The sequence below is a fragment of the Pantherophis guttatus genome, chromosome 1 (assembly GCF_059756535.1).
Source record: "Pantherophis guttatus breed Tessera chromosome 1, ASM5975653v1, whole genome shotgun sequence".
Classification (NCBI taxonomy): Eukaryota; Metazoa; Chordata; class Lepidosauria; order Squamata; family Colubridae; genus Pantherophis; species Pantherophis guttatus.
The window spans coordinates 145,399,349-145,419,483 of record NC_142063.1 but is presented as its reverse complement, the minus strand read 5'-3'; the positions used below and the strand labels follow the sequence as shown (position 1 = coordinate 145,419,483).

General features: G+C 41.6%; 1 protein-coding gene across 3 annotated transcripts in view; it reads left to right on the top strand.

The window, feature by feature from the left end:
• Window positions 1-20,135, top strand: part of ACVR1 (activin A receptor type 1) — a 94,698-nt gene that overhangs the window by 65,487 nt on the left and 9,076 nt on the right. For all 3 annotated transcript variants that reach the window (XM_034425498.3, XM_034425514.3, XM_034425506.3), the window contains 5 exons: window positions 2,326-2,586; window positions 4,178-4,395; window positions 11,734-11,833; window positions 16,302-16,448; window positions 19,222-19,497. In XM_034425498.3, coding sequence (XP_034281389.1) covers window positions 2,326-2,586; window positions 4,178-4,395; window positions 11,734-11,833; window positions 16,302-16,448; window positions 19,222-19,497 — 1,002 coding nt within the window. The remainder of the gene's footprint in view (window positions 1-2,325; window positions 2,587-4,177; window positions 4,396-11,733; window positions 11,834-16,301; window positions 16,449-19,221; window positions 19,498-20,135) is intronic.

Sequence of the window (20,135 nt, the reverse complement as noted above, 5' to 3'; positions counted from 1 at the left end):
CCCTCCCCTCCCCTCCCCTCTCCCCTCCTCTCTTCCCTCCCCTCCCCTTCCCTCCCCTCCTCTCCCCTCTCCCCTCCTCTCTTCCCTCCCCTCCCCTTCCCTTCCTTCCCCTCTTCTCTTCCCTTCCCCTCCCCTCCCCTCCCCTCCCCTCCCTTCCCCTCCCCTCTTCTCTTCCCTCCCCTCCCCTCCCCTCTTCTCTCTTCCACTCCCCTCCTCTCCCTCTCCCTCTTTTCCCCCTTCCCCCTCCTCTCTGACACAAAAGCAGGTGATTTTTTCAGCAGATGCCCAGAAGGCTGGGATTCTCAAGAGTCAGCATATTTTGGTTGTCATAAAAGACCATCAAACTATTATTTGGCTGCGTTGTTTTATTTTAGACCTACTTGGGAGGTATTTGTTTCATGTTCTGCTTCATATGCCAAGTACAGTTGTCTTTCCTTGACAATGATGTACCTAAGTGAGTAGATAAGGAGTGTCATTTAGTGCTACATCTTGCATGTTCTGTGTCCTAGTCCAAGTGTGCCAGGTGGATGCATTCTGTCTTTCTCCATGCTGTTTGCTTGATTATATTTAGATCAATTTAATTCCTTCCTCCTGATTTTTTAAGGTGGAATTCAATATATCCTTTGAGAAGATATTTGTTGTATGCATGTTGTGATCTCTCTTGCATGGAGCTTGATGGTTACATTATTGATAGTAGCCAGAAAAGCCACACAAAGCTGTGGAGACAAAGGGAGAAGAGGCAAGGATTTCTGAGAATCTTTGTGGAGATTTCTCTTCTTGGTTTTTGAAATGCCAGTGTCCTTGGGCAATGGCCTCCTTTAAACAATATTCTGAACCATCTTTATGAAAACTATGGTGAGATGTGATGTCAGTGGCAGTGTGGAAGCTTCTGGTGTTAATATGGCTTCTGGAATGGAGCTTTCTGGAACGCTGACAGTCAGCATCATCTACAGTGTGTTTTGCAAATGGATGACAAGCTAGGATTAGAATCTATGGATAGATTCACATATATTGAACTGTTGTCTGTCCAATATTGGTTTATTGAATACATTTTAATGCAATTAAGCCTTTGTGCCTAAACCAAGAAAGCTATACATTTTGGCTTAGTATGATATTTGAATCAAACTTGGGTTTTGATAGTGGTTTTTACAATAGACATCCAGTTACTGATATATATATATATTACTCACATATAATACGATGGGGTCAGATTTGGCATAGGCTTAGAGTATTGTTTAAACATAGACAATTGTGATTTATGATCACACCTTAAAATGAATTATAGATATTAGTTCTAATAAGATGCAGCATTTTGCTTTTGCATCAGGAAAATTGAAAGAATTTGTACGATATTCCCATGTCTATTGATATTTTACTGTTACTGAATTCTATACCTTTTGATGGAGAATCGAAGCGAAGGAGTCTAGCAAGCATAGATACTTCTCCTAAGTGTCCTTGCTCACATGTCATATTATACCATGGTACGATTAAGGATAGCTTGTTGAATAAATCTCAGTTGACCATGAGTTCAAGTCATGCATTAGCCATGAAAGCCAGTTGGGTGACTTTGGGCCAGTGACTCACTCTCAGCCAACCAGCCTCCCAAAGTTATTGTTTTGGGGAAAATAGGAAGAGTGTTGGATATGCCTTGAGTTATTCGTAAAAGTAATAAAGGCGGGATACAAATAAATAAATAAAAATAAATGCATTGGGTTTGCACATATATTAAATTCTGAACAGTGGTTTGCAAACCTCTAGCTGACTTCCTACCCTCATGCTAAGCCAAAACCAATCAAAGCACAATTTGGCTTAACATGGTGTCTGCTTAATTTAACCTTAAAACAGTGGTGAAATGCTACCGGTTCACGCTGGTTCAGGCGAACTGGCAGCAGCGGTGGCGGGTGGTTCAGTGAACTGGTAGCGGTGGCAGTGCAAGGCTCCGCCCACCCGCCCAGATGTCGTTACTTCCTGGTTTTAATCAGGAAGTAACCTGTTTTTGACCCTCTGCGCATGTGCAGAAGGCTTTGCGCATGCACAGAGAGTCCAAAACCACACGTGACGCACGCGCGAAGTGCACACTTCCGAACCAGTAGGGAAGGTAAGTAGATTTCACCCCTGCCTTAAAACATAAACTCAACAGAGTATACACAAATGCTGAACAGTTTGCATTTTCATGGAAGTCTAATGCTCTATACCTGAAACAAGAAGGAGAAACGGATTCTGCAAAAATGTCCACAAAACTGATGATATTGTTCGATGAAATGATTCAGAATGTGTGCGTGCACGTGTGCTTAATAAAACGGTCCATTTCCTCTTCTCCCACAGACGACAAGCTAAAACTAATGACTGACTATGAATGCGTGTGTGAAGGCATGTCATGTGTGAACGGAGTCCGCTGCAGAGGACATAGGTGCTTCTCCTCCTTGAGCATCAATAATGGAGAAAGAGTTTACCAGAAAGGCTGCTTCCAAGTTTATGAGCAGGGGAAGATGACATGTAGAACTCCTCCATCCTCAGATCAAGCCGTGGAATGCTGTCAAGGGGACCTGTGCAACAGCAACATAACAGCAGAGCTACCAATGAAAGGTGAAACTTTTGTTCTGTTGTTAAAGAGACCTCAGAGCAGTGGTGGAATCCAATTTTTTTTACTACCAGTTCTGTGGGCATGGCTTGGTGGGCATGGTGTGGCTTGGTGGGCGTGGCAGGGGAAGGATGCTGCAAAATCTGCATTCCCACCCCACTCCAGGGGAAGGATACTGCAAAATCCCCATTCCCTCCCCACTCCTGGGGGAAGGATATTGCAAAATCTCCATTCCCACCCCATTCTGGGGCCAGCCAGAGGTGGTATTTGCTGGTTCTCCGAACTACTCAAAAATTCTGCTACCGGTTCTCCAGAACCTGTCAGAACCTGCTGGATTTCACCTCTGCCTCAGAGAGGGAGGCCCTTTTACTGTTTAGTCTTTCATTGTTCGTTCGGCAACCTTCACAGGAGATCCAAGATCTGCATGCTTGCTCAGAGCACAAGTGAGTTTGGGCAGTGTTCCTGCTTTCTGCCCACACAAGGCTGATAAGAAAAAAATTTTTGCTATAAATGGCTTGTGAATTCATGAGTGAACAGTCACAACCCCTAATTTACACATATTGATGAATAATGCCGAGTTGCAAATTTAGAACACAATCACATGTGTCTGAGAGCAATAAACAACTGGAACATAAAAAGGGTAGCTTTGTCTACCATATTTTTTAAATTATTGTTAGTTTGTTGATAAAAACAAAAACAAATGTACAAGCCACTGTTTTCTATCAACAGAAGAAAAGTTGCCCACCTCTTGATTATAGCAAAAGGTGTACAAGTGTCCAAACTGGAGACTGGTGATCAGCATAACTGACAAGGAAGACTTGATCTTACTTAATGGCTGTTGTTACAAACTCCAAGATTAGTGGGATATCTAGAGAGAATGGCTTTGTACTTTTCGTTTGCTTGCTTGCTTTATTTTCTCACTGATGGTACCGTAACTCCTCATTGCACAAGGTTTGCCCTACTGTACGTGAATTTGAGAATCCATGGAGAATTTTTGTACACCCCTTCTTGCCCCCTACTGTCAAAACCCAGAGTATCCTTTTCCAGAGAGCGGCAGGAAAACAACACTTGGTTTTTGATCTCCTTTCTCAGTGCTCTTCCATTGCAAGGGGAGGCACCTGTGCTCAGGCTCCCCTTCTTTTTAGTCTTGCTCTTAGACCAGGGGTGTCCAACTCAATTTCATTGAGGGCTGAATCAGGATTGTGTTTGACCTTGGGGGGGGCAGGGTGGGTGTGGCTAGCTCGACGTCAATCGTGTCGGGGCGCCTGTGGGGGCCCCAGCGCTCTGCTAGCGAAAACGGGCTCCTGAGCTCTTTTTTTGACTGTGATGGACTCCTGCAACCCTCTGCCAGCGAAAATGGAGCTCGGGAGGGCCGCCTGCAGACCTCCCAAGCTCTGTTTTCACTGACAGAGGCACCATGGGCCGGTCCTTTGCTGTTTCTAGGGTGGCCCCGCAGGCTAGATCTAAGCGCCCCATGGGCCAGATCCAGCTCCCGGGCCTTGAGTTTGACACTCCTGTCTTAGACCATGTTTCTCAAAGCCATCTCAATCAAGCTTTTGCCTAATCATATTTTTGGTGTTGTCTCTCTTTGTGAAGGGCATCCATCTCAAGGGGAAGCCGTGGGTTACACCATGGAAATGCTTGTCATTTTCATACTGGCTCCCGTTATGGTGCTGATTGTATTTTCGGCAGCAGCAGTGCTGATCATCAGAAAGGTTCGGCAGCGACATATGGAAAGGCTGAATTCAAGGGACGCAGAATATGGCACAATTGAAGGGCTCATAGCCTCAAATGTTGGCGATAACACATTGGCAGTAAGTAATCCTTGTCTTGTGATCCGTTGCTAAGCATCTAATAACACTCCCGTGTTTTTCTTTCTAATCGGATTGCCCGAAATGTGATGTGTACAATACAGAGCGCTGCATAGTCCCCTTTCATACTGCCTGTACAGAACAGTGCCAGAACCAACCATAGGAAAGCTGTCAAGATGTGGCAAGATTTGGGGAAAACTGAGACACGCTTTGATGGATGCATCATTAAGTAGTTCTTGCTCAAGCCTAACATCAAGGGCTATTCCAAGGGCTATATTGGCACTGCCCTGAATGACTTAGAAGAAAAACAGGTTCCTACTTATTAACCCAGTTTTCCAAGTATACTCACTCTTCCTTTAGTGAGAACCTCAGTTAGCAACCATTTGTAAATACCACAGTAATAAAGGTTTCATTTTCCAGCCAATGTGCACAGTTAACAGCCAAAATTTGTGTGCCTTGACAGCAACACACATTGCAGTGAAATTAATGCTAGTGTAGCTGTATGAGAAAACCTTATCTGAATGAGACAGTAGCAATCTGTGATCTCTCTCTCTCTCTCTCTCTCTCTCTCTCTCACACACACACACACACACACACACCAGAGGTGGGTTTCAGCAGGTTCTGACCAGTTCTGGAGAACCGGTAGCGGAAATTCTGAGTCGTTCGGAGAACCAGTAGTAAAAATTCTGACTGGCCCCACCCTCATCTATTCTCTTCCTCCCAAGTCCCAGCTGATTGGGAGGAAATGAGGATTTTTGCAGTATCCTTCCCCTGGAGTGGGATGGGAATGGAGATTTTATAGTATCCTTTCCCTGCCATGCCCACCAAGCCATGCCACGCCCATCAAGCCACACCCACAGAACCGGTAGTAAAAAGTTTTGAAACCCACCACTGACACACATCATGTGTGTGTCACATGTTCACTTAGTGACCATTTAGCTTAATGACCTGGTCAGTAAATGAGGAGTGCACATACAGTTAAAAGCTGCATATGAGAAGTAATGCAGCTTTCATTGATTGGGATCATACAGTTCCCTAAATCTGGGTTAATGGTATACAGCCCTGTTTTAAAATAAATAAATAAAATCATAGTGCGGTTTAATGGGATAACACAGTTCATATAGGATGCAGAGGCAAACTTTCAATTTCCCCAGCACACCAAGCCACAAACTGTCAAATCCAATTGAGTCTAGCTATTGGGTTGACCCAAACCCAGCCTGCGTTTGGGATTGCAGCCAGAGGTGGGTTTCATATAATTTTACCACCAGTTCGCCACGCACCAAAAATGTGGCTTGCATGCATGCACGCGGCTTAGAAAACGTGGCTAAATAGGACGGCATAGCACTGGGGCAGGTCGCCACTACCAGTTCGCTTGAACCGGCTGAATACCACCTCTGATTACAGCAAGGACTCGTGAAGTAATGACGATGAAGGTGGTGGAAGCATCATTAGGACTGATAGAAAGACCATGAAAACAATTTAATCCATTTCTTTTGATCCTGCTATGGTTGCCCTTGGAGCTCCATCTAGGAATTGGGACGAATCATCTAGGAAAGCAAGGAAGTAAAGCTGTTATTGTTGGTACAGGCTTGATTCAACCTAGAGTGCAATTGAAAAGCACGTAGGTTTTTGCATGCTCATATTAGATATATATGGCCTCTTGTCTTTTTTGAACTATGAACCTGTGTACTGCCTGTGGGAACACCACCTGTGACATGCCAGGTAGAATTTGGCCTACAGGAGGATTTTTGCTCTTTTTTATTGGGGGTGAGGAGAAGTAAAAATGCCTGGAGCTATTTACATAACTCCCTGGAAAGCCTCCAACATGTTACTTAAAAGCACACTTAAAGCCGGGGCCACTTGGACACAAGAGTGGGTGAAACCAACATTGCATATTTGGTTATAAACTGAAAAAGCTTTCTAGATCTCAGTGAAATGCCTTTTCTGGATTTTGTCTTAGTAGTTCTTATATTTCAAGGGTTGAGGAGTCTGTTACAAATCTGCAGATTATGTCAGTCCCAACTATAATCAGAGTGGGGGGCATTGGTATTTGGCAATAGCTAAAAACCTTCAGGGTACTCACCTCGGTATAGGATAATGAAGGATAGATCCATTGCAACTGTTATTTTGTTATATTCTTGAGAACTGTGTTGGTTTTTTGGCTACCAAAAGGAATTGCGGATGAAGGAAAATTAGACTGTCTGTGATGGAGCCTGATACATCTTACTTCCAGATGAATGAACTATAATCGTCATAAAAGGCCTAGTGTAGAGAAAGGTCATCGCTGAAATTCACCAATGACTGGAAACCTCTTATGGACTTTTTGCACGAGAAAGAAAATGACTTTGTGATTTATATTCCTGATGATGAGAAAGAATAGGTTATAGAAAGAAGAGAATTATAATGAGAGACTGGTTTAATTAGGAATGTATGTATAATTGCTGACTGAGATATTGGAACTCATATTTCTGTCTGTCAATCTACCTATCCACCCATCCATCCATCCATCCATATAACCGTACTTACAAGGTGTTGCAAGTGGCCCAGAATAGCTCTGGGTAGTAAGATGGATGGCATACAGATTTAACAAACAAATAAAATAATCACAAATCCTTACAATATCTAAACGCTGGGAACTAACATGACGTATAGCAGTGGGCCCAGAACCTCAAGAGTTTGTGAACTTCATGGAAGGAATACAGAGACTTCTAACAATAATGCTTTTTACCACAGATTATTGTTGTTGTTTTTTAATCCTGTAGAAGCAGCTTTTCTCTTGTAGCAACTTTATGTGATCATAGTTGGCTGTTATAAGCAGCAAACAGGTAGTGTTTCCATAGTTACCACAAGGTATCTCAGAAGTGTCCTTAAGGGAATAGATTAAACAGTGTACACAGTCACATTTCTGTGGGGCAGGGTATATTCTGTTTAATGAGGACCAGGGAGCCACAATGACTGTCTAGGGAAAAAGGCTCGCTCTGGGAATTGAACATTTGATTTCTTCCTATTCCCAGCAGATTCCTGCTCCAGCATGTTTCTCTTTTCCACACCATAGCTAATCCCACTGATATCCTTCCTTTCTAAGAAGGTAGCAATATATGTGTATGGAAGAAGGGCGTGAAAGAAAGCATACAGTCGGCACCTAGCAGATGAAGGGAGAAGCATGGCTGAAAGAAAATCTCTGCAAAATCTATTGTTATGGGAAACGGAACAATCTAGAGAGTTCTGGAATGTTCCATGTCTCCTTCATTGATTTGGCCAACACTCCATTTTGAGGGTGATCTGGCAATTTCCAGACGTTTGTCCCTTGAATTAGAAACTTTTACAGAGTGTTCCATTTTCAGAGAAAAGTGTGAACACTATAAATGCTTTTGATTGTGAAGCTTCCAGAAGATGGCCAAGTGACTCCATAACGAATTGTTATGTCTAAAACAGGCTTTGCACATAGTCGGTATCTCCCCCACATACAACTTTTGAAGAGGAATTCTGTTTGATGAGAATAGAGAAATTTTGGAGGCAATAATGTGGCTCATGTAGTATGTATAAGGAAATTGCATTTCTAGGAATCAGCAGTGGAATACAAGTAGTTCTTGACTTACGGCCACAATTAGGACCAGAATTTCCATTGTTAAGCACGGTAGTTGTTAAGTGAGTCATGGCCAGTTTTATTATCTTTTTTGCCTGGTTGATAAGCAAATCATCTGCAATTGTTAATGTTGGATCATGTTGTTAAATGAAATCAGCTACTCCTGTAGACTTTGCTTGGTAAAAGCTGGTTGGGAAGGTCACAAAATGCTGTCACATGCTCCCTCCCCATCATAAATACATGCCAGTTGCCAAGTGTCCAATTTTTCATTGATGCCGTTCTAACTTTGAACAGTCACTAAACCGAATGGTTTACCATGATTGAACCAAATGAGCCTGGGCAAAAATTCTCTCTGGGTTTCCTTGCTGGGTTCATTTGGCAGCCAGTTATGCAATTGAAGTTCTAATGTTGTGCAATGGTTGTTGCTTTTAGCTACCCTCTGCTTTTAGTTCAGACTGCAGCAAAACAAGGAGAGTGAATAATTTTGAATAAAAGGAGAAAGATTTCTATAAAATTAAGAGAACTGATTTAAGTTTTTGAGTTCAAGCTCAAGGCAGCTAAAGCGAATTCTGAGAATCTCTGATTTCTACGAAAGTACTTAGGCATTTTAGGCAAGGTTTGGTCTCACTCCATGAAACAATGCCAAATATGTCGGATGGCTAAATGAATATTATTAATTTTATCATTCCTCCAAGATCTTAAGATCGCATACTAATTATATCCTCAAAACTCTCCTGAATAGAGTATGGGGAGAAAGATATCGACTGATCCAAATCACCCAGATAGTTTCAGCAATGGAGAGTGGAACTACCCCTTCAGGCCAGTATACTAATTTCTCATCTGGCTTTTGACCATTTTAATATAATATAGATTAACTTGGTCAGATATTCAAGTTTGTTGTGTTTCAATTAAGAGAGTTTTGATTAAGGTTTTGGTTAATATTGGCCCATTTCTCCCCAAAATTGTGAGCTTGTTTTGAGAGTTATAATGCAAAAGGACATGGTGGCTCAGTGGCTAAGACACTGAGCTTGTTGATTGAAAGGTCGGCAGTTCAGCAGTTCAAATCCCTAGTGCCGCATAACTGGGTGAGCTCCCGCTACTTGTCCCAGCTGTTGCCAACCTAGCAGTTCAAAAGTATGTAAAAATGCAAGTAGAAAAATAAGGACCATCTTTGGTGGGAAAGTAACAGCGTTCCGTGCACCTTTGGCGTTTAGTCATGCCGGCCACATGACCACAGAGACGTCTTCAGACAGTGCTGGCTCTTCGGCTTTGAGCACCACCCCGTCTTTGGAGATGAGCACTGCCCCTTAGAGTCAGGAGCGATTAGTACATATGTGTGAGGGGAACCTTTACCTTTAATACATACTTACTCCAGTTTGGAGAATGTTTTTGTATACTCCTTGATCCTGTGCTATTCTTTTAATAGAGGAAGGCTTTCTCCCCCTTCCTCCTGTGCTTTCAAATTAATTGCTTTGCTGCCACCTTGTGGCTATGTGGATATGACTTAAAATAACACATGGTTTATATGACATAAGGTTGAGTTCTCCAGTTCTGACCTGACGATTTTTTTAAACGAACACTTTTCATCAAAATGCTAAACTCAAAATGTTTTCTGAGCTATCACATCTAGTTTTCTGAGATTTTCTAATGGGTTTTTATTACATTAATAGTTAGGCTTTGACAGCTTTAAACAAATCTAATGAAAAGAATGAAATCCAGGAATAACATTCCTTTCAGGGCTCCCATATGGTTGTTTCTTCAGGAAGAAAAAATCACTGGGCAAGACAAAATAGTCATTGAAATTCATTGCATCTCTTCTGTCTGGCAGGCCTCCTAAATCGAAATCTGACAACTAGGTGGTTATTGAAGCAAACCTTCTTTTATATGTCTTGAATGAATGGGAATGTATTATTGTACATGCTTGAGGATTTAGCAGGATTGTTCATTGGACTTTGAGATGAGGGTCTTAATTCATTTCCTAGCAGAGGATAATTGTATAAAACACATTTAGATTGGTATGAAGAGTTGTGCACAACCTCAGAATACAAAATACAAAAAGGAAAAAAAAATACTGTTCAAAGGCATGACAAAATACCTAACAGCATTGTGTGGGGGGCGGGGGGGAGAGCACAAAATGTAGAAAGTGAACTAGCACAGTAATTGGAAGTGTGTGGGTATTGAGTTAAATGAGAATATTTGGCAGGTCGGTTTTACCCGTTGAACAAAACAGCAATCTCAACAAAACATTTGAAGGCCTTGCATAACTTGTTTTTGAGACATCTAAAATGGAACAACGTGAAGAATTTTAGTAACATATTTATGCTGAAGATGCGTGGGTTCGAGGGCAGACAATTTTCATCTGTGGTGGGTGTGAAAAAAATGGAAGCATATTGAAAGGAGGCGGTTGATATCATGAAAAGATTCACTACGTGCGCTGTCTCCATAGTGCCTAAAATTGCTTGCTGGATAAATCAATGATACAGCAACAAAAAACAAAAAAATGCCAGAAATAATGTCCAAATGTCTCACTATGGTAAGAATGCGAATGTCTTCTTTACCAATCAAGTTACATTTACCATTAATGATTTAGATGAATAGAAAGTGGACTTTACTAACTTTGGTAAATTAATTCATAGCAATATATTGATATCATTTAGTTTTACTTTATATATAATACGAAATATTTTAATTTTAAAGCTGTTCCAGTTTGGAAAGATAGGTTAGTTAGTTAGTTAGTTAGTTAGTTAGTTAGTTAGTTAGGTAGGTAGGTAGGTAGGTAGGTAGGTAGGTAGGTAGATAGATAGATAGATAGATAGATAGATAGATAGATAGATAGATAGATACAGTAGATAGATAGCAATAGCAATAGCAATTACAGAGTCAGCATATTGCCCCCAACAATCTGGGTCCTCATTTTACTGACCTTGGAAGGATGGAAAGCTGAGTCAACCTTGAGCCTGGTGAGATTCAAACTGCTAAATTGCAGGCAACTGGCAGTCAGCAGAAGTAGCCTGCAGTACTACATTCTAACCATATTCCTAATCTGCATAAACCTTTCCCAACCTATGCATGCCATTTCCCAACATATGCATACCATTCCTGACTGGCAAGGCAACTCCCACACCCATGACCCCCCACACACCCTTCTTGACCTGTGCTACCCTGTGCGCATCTTTCCCAACTTGCACAGCATGTCTTGCACATCCCTGCAAGACTCTTCCCTATAGCACCCATCCGCATCCGCATCCCCTCCCCAACCCACTTGCTCCCACCCCCATCCGGCAGCAGCCTAGCTCCTGACCTTGGACTTTCTACTTTCTGCTGACTTGCCCAGTGACTTTCTACCTGTAAGCTTCCCACAAGCAAAATACATGGGGAAGCTGGCACTAATTCGAGAGAGGGAGGAAGGAAGGAAGGTTCTGATGTTTCTTGCTAGCTTTTCATGAGGAAACTCATTGGGGAAGCCAGTTGGAAATTGTTCCCGTTCTCACTGCTTTTTTGCTAACCACCCGTAGTCATTCTGTTTCTATGAAATGGAAATATCTCTGAAAAGATGCCCAATGGATTACGGGTTGCCAAGGGTACTCTATAAACTAGACCTGTCTGTCCATCCATCCTAGTGCTAAATGCTCTTAGCTAGTAATATTATTTTCATGTCTATCCAATAAAAAAAGGTTACCTAAAGAGATAGAATGGCGTGAATGCTTGCTTCCATTGCAATGAATCCCCTAATAATGTTTGTTTTTTCTACACAGGACCTGTTGGACCATTCCTGTACCTCTGGGAGCGGCTCAGGGCTGCCTTTCCTAGTACAAAGAACAGTGGCTCGGCAGATTACCTTGTTGGAGTGCGTAGGTTAGTCATTGTTTGATTTGTTCATCAAGAATAGCTCTATGAGCAATGGGACTATTAAAAGTTAAAGCAGTCATCTCAGACTCCCGATTATTTGATTCCATCTCCCTTCTTTTAGCTTAAGAAAGATCGTGCTAGATGAATATAAGTGGATCACTTTTATTTTAAATGGAGTGGATCCAAATGGTGGACTTCCACCATTTTAAGTTGCTTTATAAGGCTACCCAGAAAATAAGCAGAACTTTTTTTTTCTTCTCTGCTTTTCCTGAATGTGAAGTGTTTGCAATTAAGTCTTTTTTTTTTTTTTAAAAAAAAACAAACTGGCAAGATTCAACCTTAAGGGGAAAAAGTGACAAAAAGGAATCCTACTACAGAGTATTGCTTTTCTCTACTGCTATGTATTTTAATTTTTGTATTTAGAATGTAATTGTTTTTATTCGATTCACTGCCCAAAGCCACTTGTTGAGATGGACATCTTTACAAATTGATTAAATAAATACAGACAAGGTTAAGAATGAAATCCATTGACATAGAATTTATATTAAGGCAGGTACATCGTAAAAAAACATAAAAGCAATTAAAACAAAATAAGTATATATGGTCACTGAATAAAACTACGGCCATGGGCATTAATATAGCCAAAAAATGGGACCCGTAACACACTTGGGCCTCCATGCCTGGGTACAGAACCAAGTCATTAGGAATTTATGAAGGACCAGAGGTTGGAATCATCCTGTTCTCTGAAGGGAGGGCGTTCCTGAGGGCAGGGACTATAGCAGAGAAGGCATGTTTCCTGACCCCAGCCAACCCACGCCTTGACTGAGGGGATCTGTAAAATGCCCATCTTGCTGGACCCAATTGAATAGATAGAAATGACTTGGAGAAGACAGTCCCTTAGGTAACCATGTGCCAAGCCATGAAGGGCTTTAAAGGTGAGAACCAGCACCTTGAATTGCACCCAGAAACACGCTGGCAGCCAATGCAGTTCAGGAAGCAGTGGTGTTACACGTTTCAAATACCTGACAGTTTTTACTTAACCCATGCAGCCTCTTTCTGCACCAAGTGGGGCTTCCTAATGCTCTTAAGGGCAGCCCCATAAGTTGTTTGGTGAGTAGAAATTGCTGACAGCATTCTTCCTCCTTTTTGTATTCTTCCTGGTGCAATTAAGGCTATTTCTGTCACCCCCAAGAATGAAAGGAGTTTTAAATCGCAGGAGTAGCATGGATGCTAGTCCAGTGGGTTTTCCAAATGACAGCTCTCATAGGAGCCACTCAGAGGTCATCCTGTATTAGTAATGTTCTCACTTTTTCAGTTTCTGGTGGGTGGTTATTGAATATAACAAACAATTCTAAACCTTGCATTTAACTAGGGACACTTACTGTTTTAAAAGGACAAGTCATGAAGAAGACTTTTTAATATTCTTTATGAGTTAACAGGTTGAATATGTATAGTATCAGGAATTGATGATTCTTACCTGATCTTAGCTAGCTTTTTAAATATATGCACTGCACTCACCTATATCTAAAAATATTAGGAAACTACTGCAGCTCCGTATAGGCTTGGAGCTTGGCCTTTTCCTAAGATAGACAGCATGTGTTTTTAGAGACTAAATGGTTAGCCTGTATTACGTTGCTATTTTTGGATAGGAAGTCTCGTCTGGGTATTAGGAATTCCTCATAGGACGTCACGTGCCTCTTTTCCTTGAAACACATCTGTTGTTGAGGAACATGTGCCAAATATGAAGAAATGGGAGACTCCAGTCAGATGAATGTTTCTGAGAAACAGAGCAGGTGGCACTGCACTGAATTAAACTTGTTTGGGTTGACCAGGGATACTCTATGTCAGGGGTCCCCAACTGTGGCCACTTTAAGACTTGTGGATTTCAACTCCCAGACTTCCCCAGCCAGCATGCGCTGGCTGGGGAACTCTGGGAGTTGAAGTCCACAAGTCTTAAAGTGGCCACGGTTGGGGATCCCTGCTCTATGTCAGTTTCTTATTCAAGACATATTGGTCCCCGTCTGGGGGGGGAGGGAGGGATAGGGAGGCAGAAAGGAATAAGTATCATTCTTTTGTATAATCTTTGTTGGTGTTCTATTAAGAAAGAATCTCCAGGTATCTCCATTGGGCAAGGCAGATTATACAGGTAGCCCTAATGGCCACAATTGAGCCCAGAATTTCTGTTGCTAAGGGAGACATTTGTTAAGTGAGTTTTGCCCCATTTTATGACTTTTTTTGCCACCTTTGTTAAGTGAATCACCACAGTTGTTACATTAGTAACACGGTTGTTACGCGAATCTGGTTTCCCCGTCAACTTTGCTTGTCAGAAGGTTACAAAGGGGAATCACATGACACCGGGACACTAAACCCGTCATAAATGTGAGTCAGTTGTCAAGCATCCAAATGTAACTCACGTGACCATGGAGATGATGCAGTGGCCATACGTGTGAAAAATGGTCACAAGTCACTTTTCAGTGCCGTTGTGATTTAGAACGGTCACTAAGCGAACTGTTTTAAGTTGAGGACTACCTGTAATTTGGGGTGTGTGTGTGAAATATTTACTTTGCAGCAATCCAAAGTATGTTGGAGTAGGAGCTGGAGAACCATGGAAGAAATTGTCCATGATTAATGTCTGGAGTTTAATTACATATAATATAAGTGCAAAACCGCTGAATAAGACACTTACCTCAAACTTGGTTCTCAGGTTTTAGAAACAAAAAGTTGAGGTAGAATTAGTCAAGCTGTTTGTCAATATCACAGTGCTTGTCAAGTCTCGGCAGTTATTAGTATAAATAATCCTCGACTTACAACAGTTCATTTAGTGACCGTTTGAAGTTACAAGAGTAACGTATGACCATTTCCACACTTACGACCATTTCCACACTTACGACCATTGCAGCATCCCCATGGTCAACATGATCCATATTCAGATGCTTATACTTACGACTGTCGCTGTATCCCAGGGTCACAGGATCCTCTTTTGCAACCTTCTGACTAGCCAATCAGGGGAAGCCAGATTTACTTAATCCTGTTACTAACTCAACTACAGCAGTGATTCACTTAACAACTGCACTGAGAAATGTTGCAGAATGGGGCAAGATTCTCTTAACAACTGTCTCACTTAGCAACATTAATTGTGGGGTCAGTTGTGGTCGTAAGTTGAGGACTGCTTGTATTTGCTTGCTAAATAGAAGGAAATAGTGGTGTTATTAGTTGCGAAGTTGTGTCCGATCCATTACAACCCCATGGACAACTTTCCTCCTGGCCTTCTTGTCCTCTACCATCCACCGGAGACCATTTAAGCTCACGCCGACTGCTTCAGTGACTCCATCCAGTCATGTCATTCTCTGTCGTCCCCTTCTTCTTTTGCCTTCAATCGTTCCCAGCATTAGGCTCTTCTACAGTGAGTCCTTCCTTCTCATTAAGTGGCCAAAGTATTTGAGTTTCATCTTCAGGATCTGGCCTTCTAAAGAGCAGTCAGGGTTGATCTCCTCTAGGACTGACCAGTTTGATCGCCTTGCAGTCTCCAGCACCATAGTTCAAAGGCCTCAATTCTTTGGCACTCAGCCTTTCTTATGGTCCAACTTTCACAGCCATACATTGCAACTGGGAAAATCATAGCCTTGACTAAGGAAATGGTAGTTCAGTTGAAATTAGCCGTGTCAGGACTTATCTGGAGTGGGATGAGGCTATCTCTGGAGTTAGATTAGCCCAACTTCAGGCTTGAGCCTTCTTCCTATAAGCCAGCACTATGTATACTGTGAGTAACAAGTACGCAGAGTATTGTGAGCCCACTTGAGGAGGGTTGCAGATTGGCGAGCTAGCACACACAAAGCCAGAATGCCTTCCCATTCTGGTTAGGTAAAGACAACTGCAAAGTTTGGGTTTTCTATATTGCTGCTATGAAGATCCAGAATAAAAAAAAAATTAGAAAGAAATGAAAGTGGCTGTCTCAAAAATACAATCCATATTCCAGGCCTTTCCTATTAGACAATCATTTATTTCCAGTCAAAAGACTTTCTTTTGTAGACCGGCAAAGTTTTTTCATGATCGTTGAGGTCAAATATGCTGTCTCTGTAAACCACTTAGAGAGGGCTGTAATGCCCTTTGAAGCGGTATATAAGTCCAAGTCCATGATTTATTTGATCCCTGGGTTAAAAGTTCACTACTAAAAGTGACTTTAATTTGTTTCTGACCCAGTTCTAACCCCAATGATACCATCGGTTTTATTCATGGGATATGGTGCATACAAGTTTGCCCCTCTTTTTTAAGGGGAAGTCCCTGCAAAGTTGAGACTCCCTGCCGTAAGGAGATGGTAGAGATTCAGACGTCTCCTCAGTCCAGCAGCGTAACCTTTGAAGGTTCATAAATATGGATGTTGAATACAATTTCTGGTTTGGGCGATAAGCCAAAAAAACTTTTCCTTTGAATGAAGAGCTGTTGATAAAAAATCTCTTTTGTTTATGCTTTCTAGGGAAAGGCCGATACGGAGAAGTCTGGCGAGGACAATGGCAAGGAGAGAACATTGCTGTCAAGATCTTTTCTTCCCGAGATGAAAAGTCCTGGTTCAGAGAAACAGAATTATACAATACCGTGTTGCTGAGGCACGAAAATATTTTAGGTGGGGAAAAGAATGGCTTTGCTTAGGGGCCTAGACAGATGGGGAGAGCTCTGTGGATGGACTGAGAGCCCAAATCTGCCGAGACCCTCCAACTCAGTCTTTTCTTTAGTCCTTCTCGAAGAAATAGAGAAGTAAACTTAGTTGCTGGAATAAAAGAAAGGTTAGATGAGACCCAATAAGAGACCCAATAAGAGAGTAACTTTTAGTTTAGAAGCAATATTTTCTTTAGCCTGAGCTAGAAAGTGATTCAATCTGCCACTTTATACATGTTTGTATAACTCTACAAATAAAAAAAAAGGCGGACCTGCAATGGAATAAAGCATTTATGCTGCAAATAAACTGGACGATGTTGGTTGCCATAAAACGCCAAATAGACTTATCGACCGTGCTTGCCAGATACAATACAATACAATACAATACAATTCTTTCTTGGCCGAGTGTGATTGGACACACAAGGAATTTATCTTTGGTGCATATGTGCTCAGTGTACATAAAAAGAAAAGATACATTTGTATCATAAGGTACAACACTTAACGATAGTCATAGGGTACAAATAAGCAATCAAATCATACTAGGAAACAATATAAATCATAAGGATACAGCAACAAGTTAGTCATAAGATCATAAGTGGGAGGAGCATTCAAATAAAGTGTGGTGTTTCAAAGGCAGACCTTTTAAACCCAGATTCAAGTTCTGTGCTTTATCCTTTGCAGACATTTTCTTCCCTTTATTTAATAAGTTACAGGTATTTGGGCGATAGAGTAGTAGAATGTCTCCTCCTAACCATTGGAGATAAGTGGACGGATTTTAAAAAAATCAGAATTTAATCGTAGGCAAGCTGGGCTGTTGAATTGATGCCGTTTTTGGTCCCATCTCAGTTCAGACCTGATCCTTCTAGGCTTTTTGCCTGTCTGCAGTTGTCTTTTGGCATTCTTTTGCAGCGATGTGTCATGTGAAGCCATGGATCTTCACTAAACCCACTGCATGGTTTAGCCCAGTATATAGAGGCAAGAGGAGGTCGAGTGCAAGGACACTCAGCTTAGCCTGGGACCAATAGGTGGGGAGACTTGGCAGTGGTATATTGCTGGGGGTAGCAGAAATAAGATGTACTTTACATTGCTGGGTTAATGGTACATGTGTTGGGAGCTATTTGCATAGAATACGGTATATATTGAAATGCTTTCTGTACAATTGTTTCCATATTTCAGTGTGGTAGTGGCTACAGCTAATCTATATTTACTTCAAGAGTTACTTGGTGGTATTGGGGGAAAGCATTCAAGTGCTTTTCTGTTATCTGAGTCCTTCAGTGCATCTGGTAGATTTAAATGTGCCTGTTACCCTCCCACCTTTGATTTTAATGTAGCATTCTTTCTAGTGAAGGAATGTAACTAGTGAGACTGCTGCTATAGTTTCCAAGGTCAATATAGGAAGACCCTTCATCAAGCTATTTTCCCCCCCCCCCAAGTTTTAAATCCAGTTCAGTATCTTATTCCTCTAGTCTACACAAGCCTTTTTCTCATTTCTGGGAAATGCTTTGGCTGTGTTTCCAAATGAGCACTTAAGCAAATGTAAGAGTTGGCTGAGTTGGGTAGTCTGTGTGTATGTTTTGGTGCAGAGAACAGCTCCCCACACTAGTGGCAAGTTGTAGGTGCTAGAAAAAAAAAATGCTCTTGGGTTTTTGCCAGAGGAGATGAGCTCCACGTTCTGGCATTTAAAGTAGGTTAATACATCATTCTGTAGATTTCAGATTCAATTCAGAAAAAGTGCTTCAGAGCCCACAGGAGGACGTGGCTGTGAATTCATTGCTACGCAGGCCATCTTGGAAAGTGAAGCAGCTGCTTCAATGAGTCATAAGCATTGGGCTTATTCATACTCCTGCAGATTCCAAGGAATCTTTTCCAAACTGATCCCAAAGCATTGCACATTTAATGCAGGAATTGCTCACTTGAAAAGGAGAGGCATTATACAGGTAGTCCTCGATTTACGACCACAATTGAGCACACAATTTATGTTGCTAAGTGAGACATTTGTTAAGTGAACTTTGTCCCATTGTATGACTTCTTGCACTTAGCAGTTAAGTGAATCCTTGCAGTTATTAAGTTAGTAACCCGGTTGTTAAGTGAATTTGGCTTCCGCATTAACTTTGCTTATCAGAAGGTCACAAAAGTTGATCACATGACCCTGGGACACCGCAACAGTCATAAATATGAACCAGTTGCCAAGCACCTAAATTCTGATCATGAACATGGGGTTATGCTGCAACGGTCATAAATGTGAAAAAGGTTCATAAGTCACTTTTTTCAGTGCCATTGTAACTTTGAACGGTCACTAAATCAACTGTTGTAAGTCAAGGACTACCTGTACTGATGAAAACAGCAAGAAATTGCAATATTTTGAGTGCTTTCATGTCTTCAGCCCTAACTAGTGGAGAACACTTAATACCTTTTTTTGAAGTCTGTTCAGGGAGTAATAGAATTTGCCTTTTGTTGTGCTTAGAATTGCCTGCATTCAGTTCTCATTGGTTTTAGTGATAATGGGGAATGATGAAGTTTGGGGAGAGTTTAACTCAGGGTTCATCAACCTGGTGCTTTGGAGATGTTTTGGAACTCTGTTCCTCATCATTGACCATATTGGCTTCATTTGATGGGAACTAAAGTCCAACTCATTGGGATCCAAAGTTACTTACCCATGGTTTGTATGATGGGGGCCATTATATGAAGAAGGAAATATCTGATAACTTGCCTGTCTTAGGAATGTTTCTGTTCCCTTTCAGGTTTTATTGCTTCAGACATGACATCACGGAATTCTAGCACTCAGTTGTGGCTGATCACACATTACCATGAAATGGGCTCGCTCTACGACTACCTGCAACTGACAACGTTGGACACTGTGAGCTGCTTACGAATAGTTTTGTCCATAGCTAGTGGCCTTGCTCATTTGCATATTGAGATATTCGGGACCCAAGGAAAACCTGCCATTGCTCATCGGGACTTGAAGAGTAAAAACATCTTGGTTAAGAAAAACGGGCAGTGTTGCATTGCAGATCTAGGTAAGTAGCTTCCTGTTTTCTTTTTCGCGTGGCCAACAGTAGTAGTTTATCGCTGGGAGAGTACCTGGGTTGCCAAACCAACCAGCCAGCCAGCCAAAAACCATGGAAGATAAAAAAGGGAAAGCAAGAGCAAATGCAACAATAACAGATAGGTTTATATGTAAAGCTAAATCACAAAGGTTTATAGTCTTTGAAGAGGATTAAAGATTATAAAGATGCTAAATGGTTTATGTAATGAATCGGGTATATATTGAAGAAATGTCATTCATGCTTTCCTTGGTGTCACTCTATAGCAAGCTAGGAAGATTCAGCATCCACTAGAGGGCACTTAGCATCCAAAAGTTTTGCTGCTTCTGGATGTATCTTGTACTATTCTCTGAACGTGGAAGTCTGCCACAAGAGACTTCTTTCTCAATCTGATATCCTCCAGGTGTGTTGGACCTCAACCCCTTGAACTCCCTTCCAGCATTTTATATGGCAATAATTAATTACTGTTTGGAACAGCCTTATGCTAGCTTCCTCAAAGCCTATAACAACACAGCATGCATTGTTGAGCCACGTTTAGGATGATTAAAACAGACTATTAAAACAGGCAAAGTTAGGTACTCTCTCCCTTCCTGCTGATTCCTGTAAGTTAT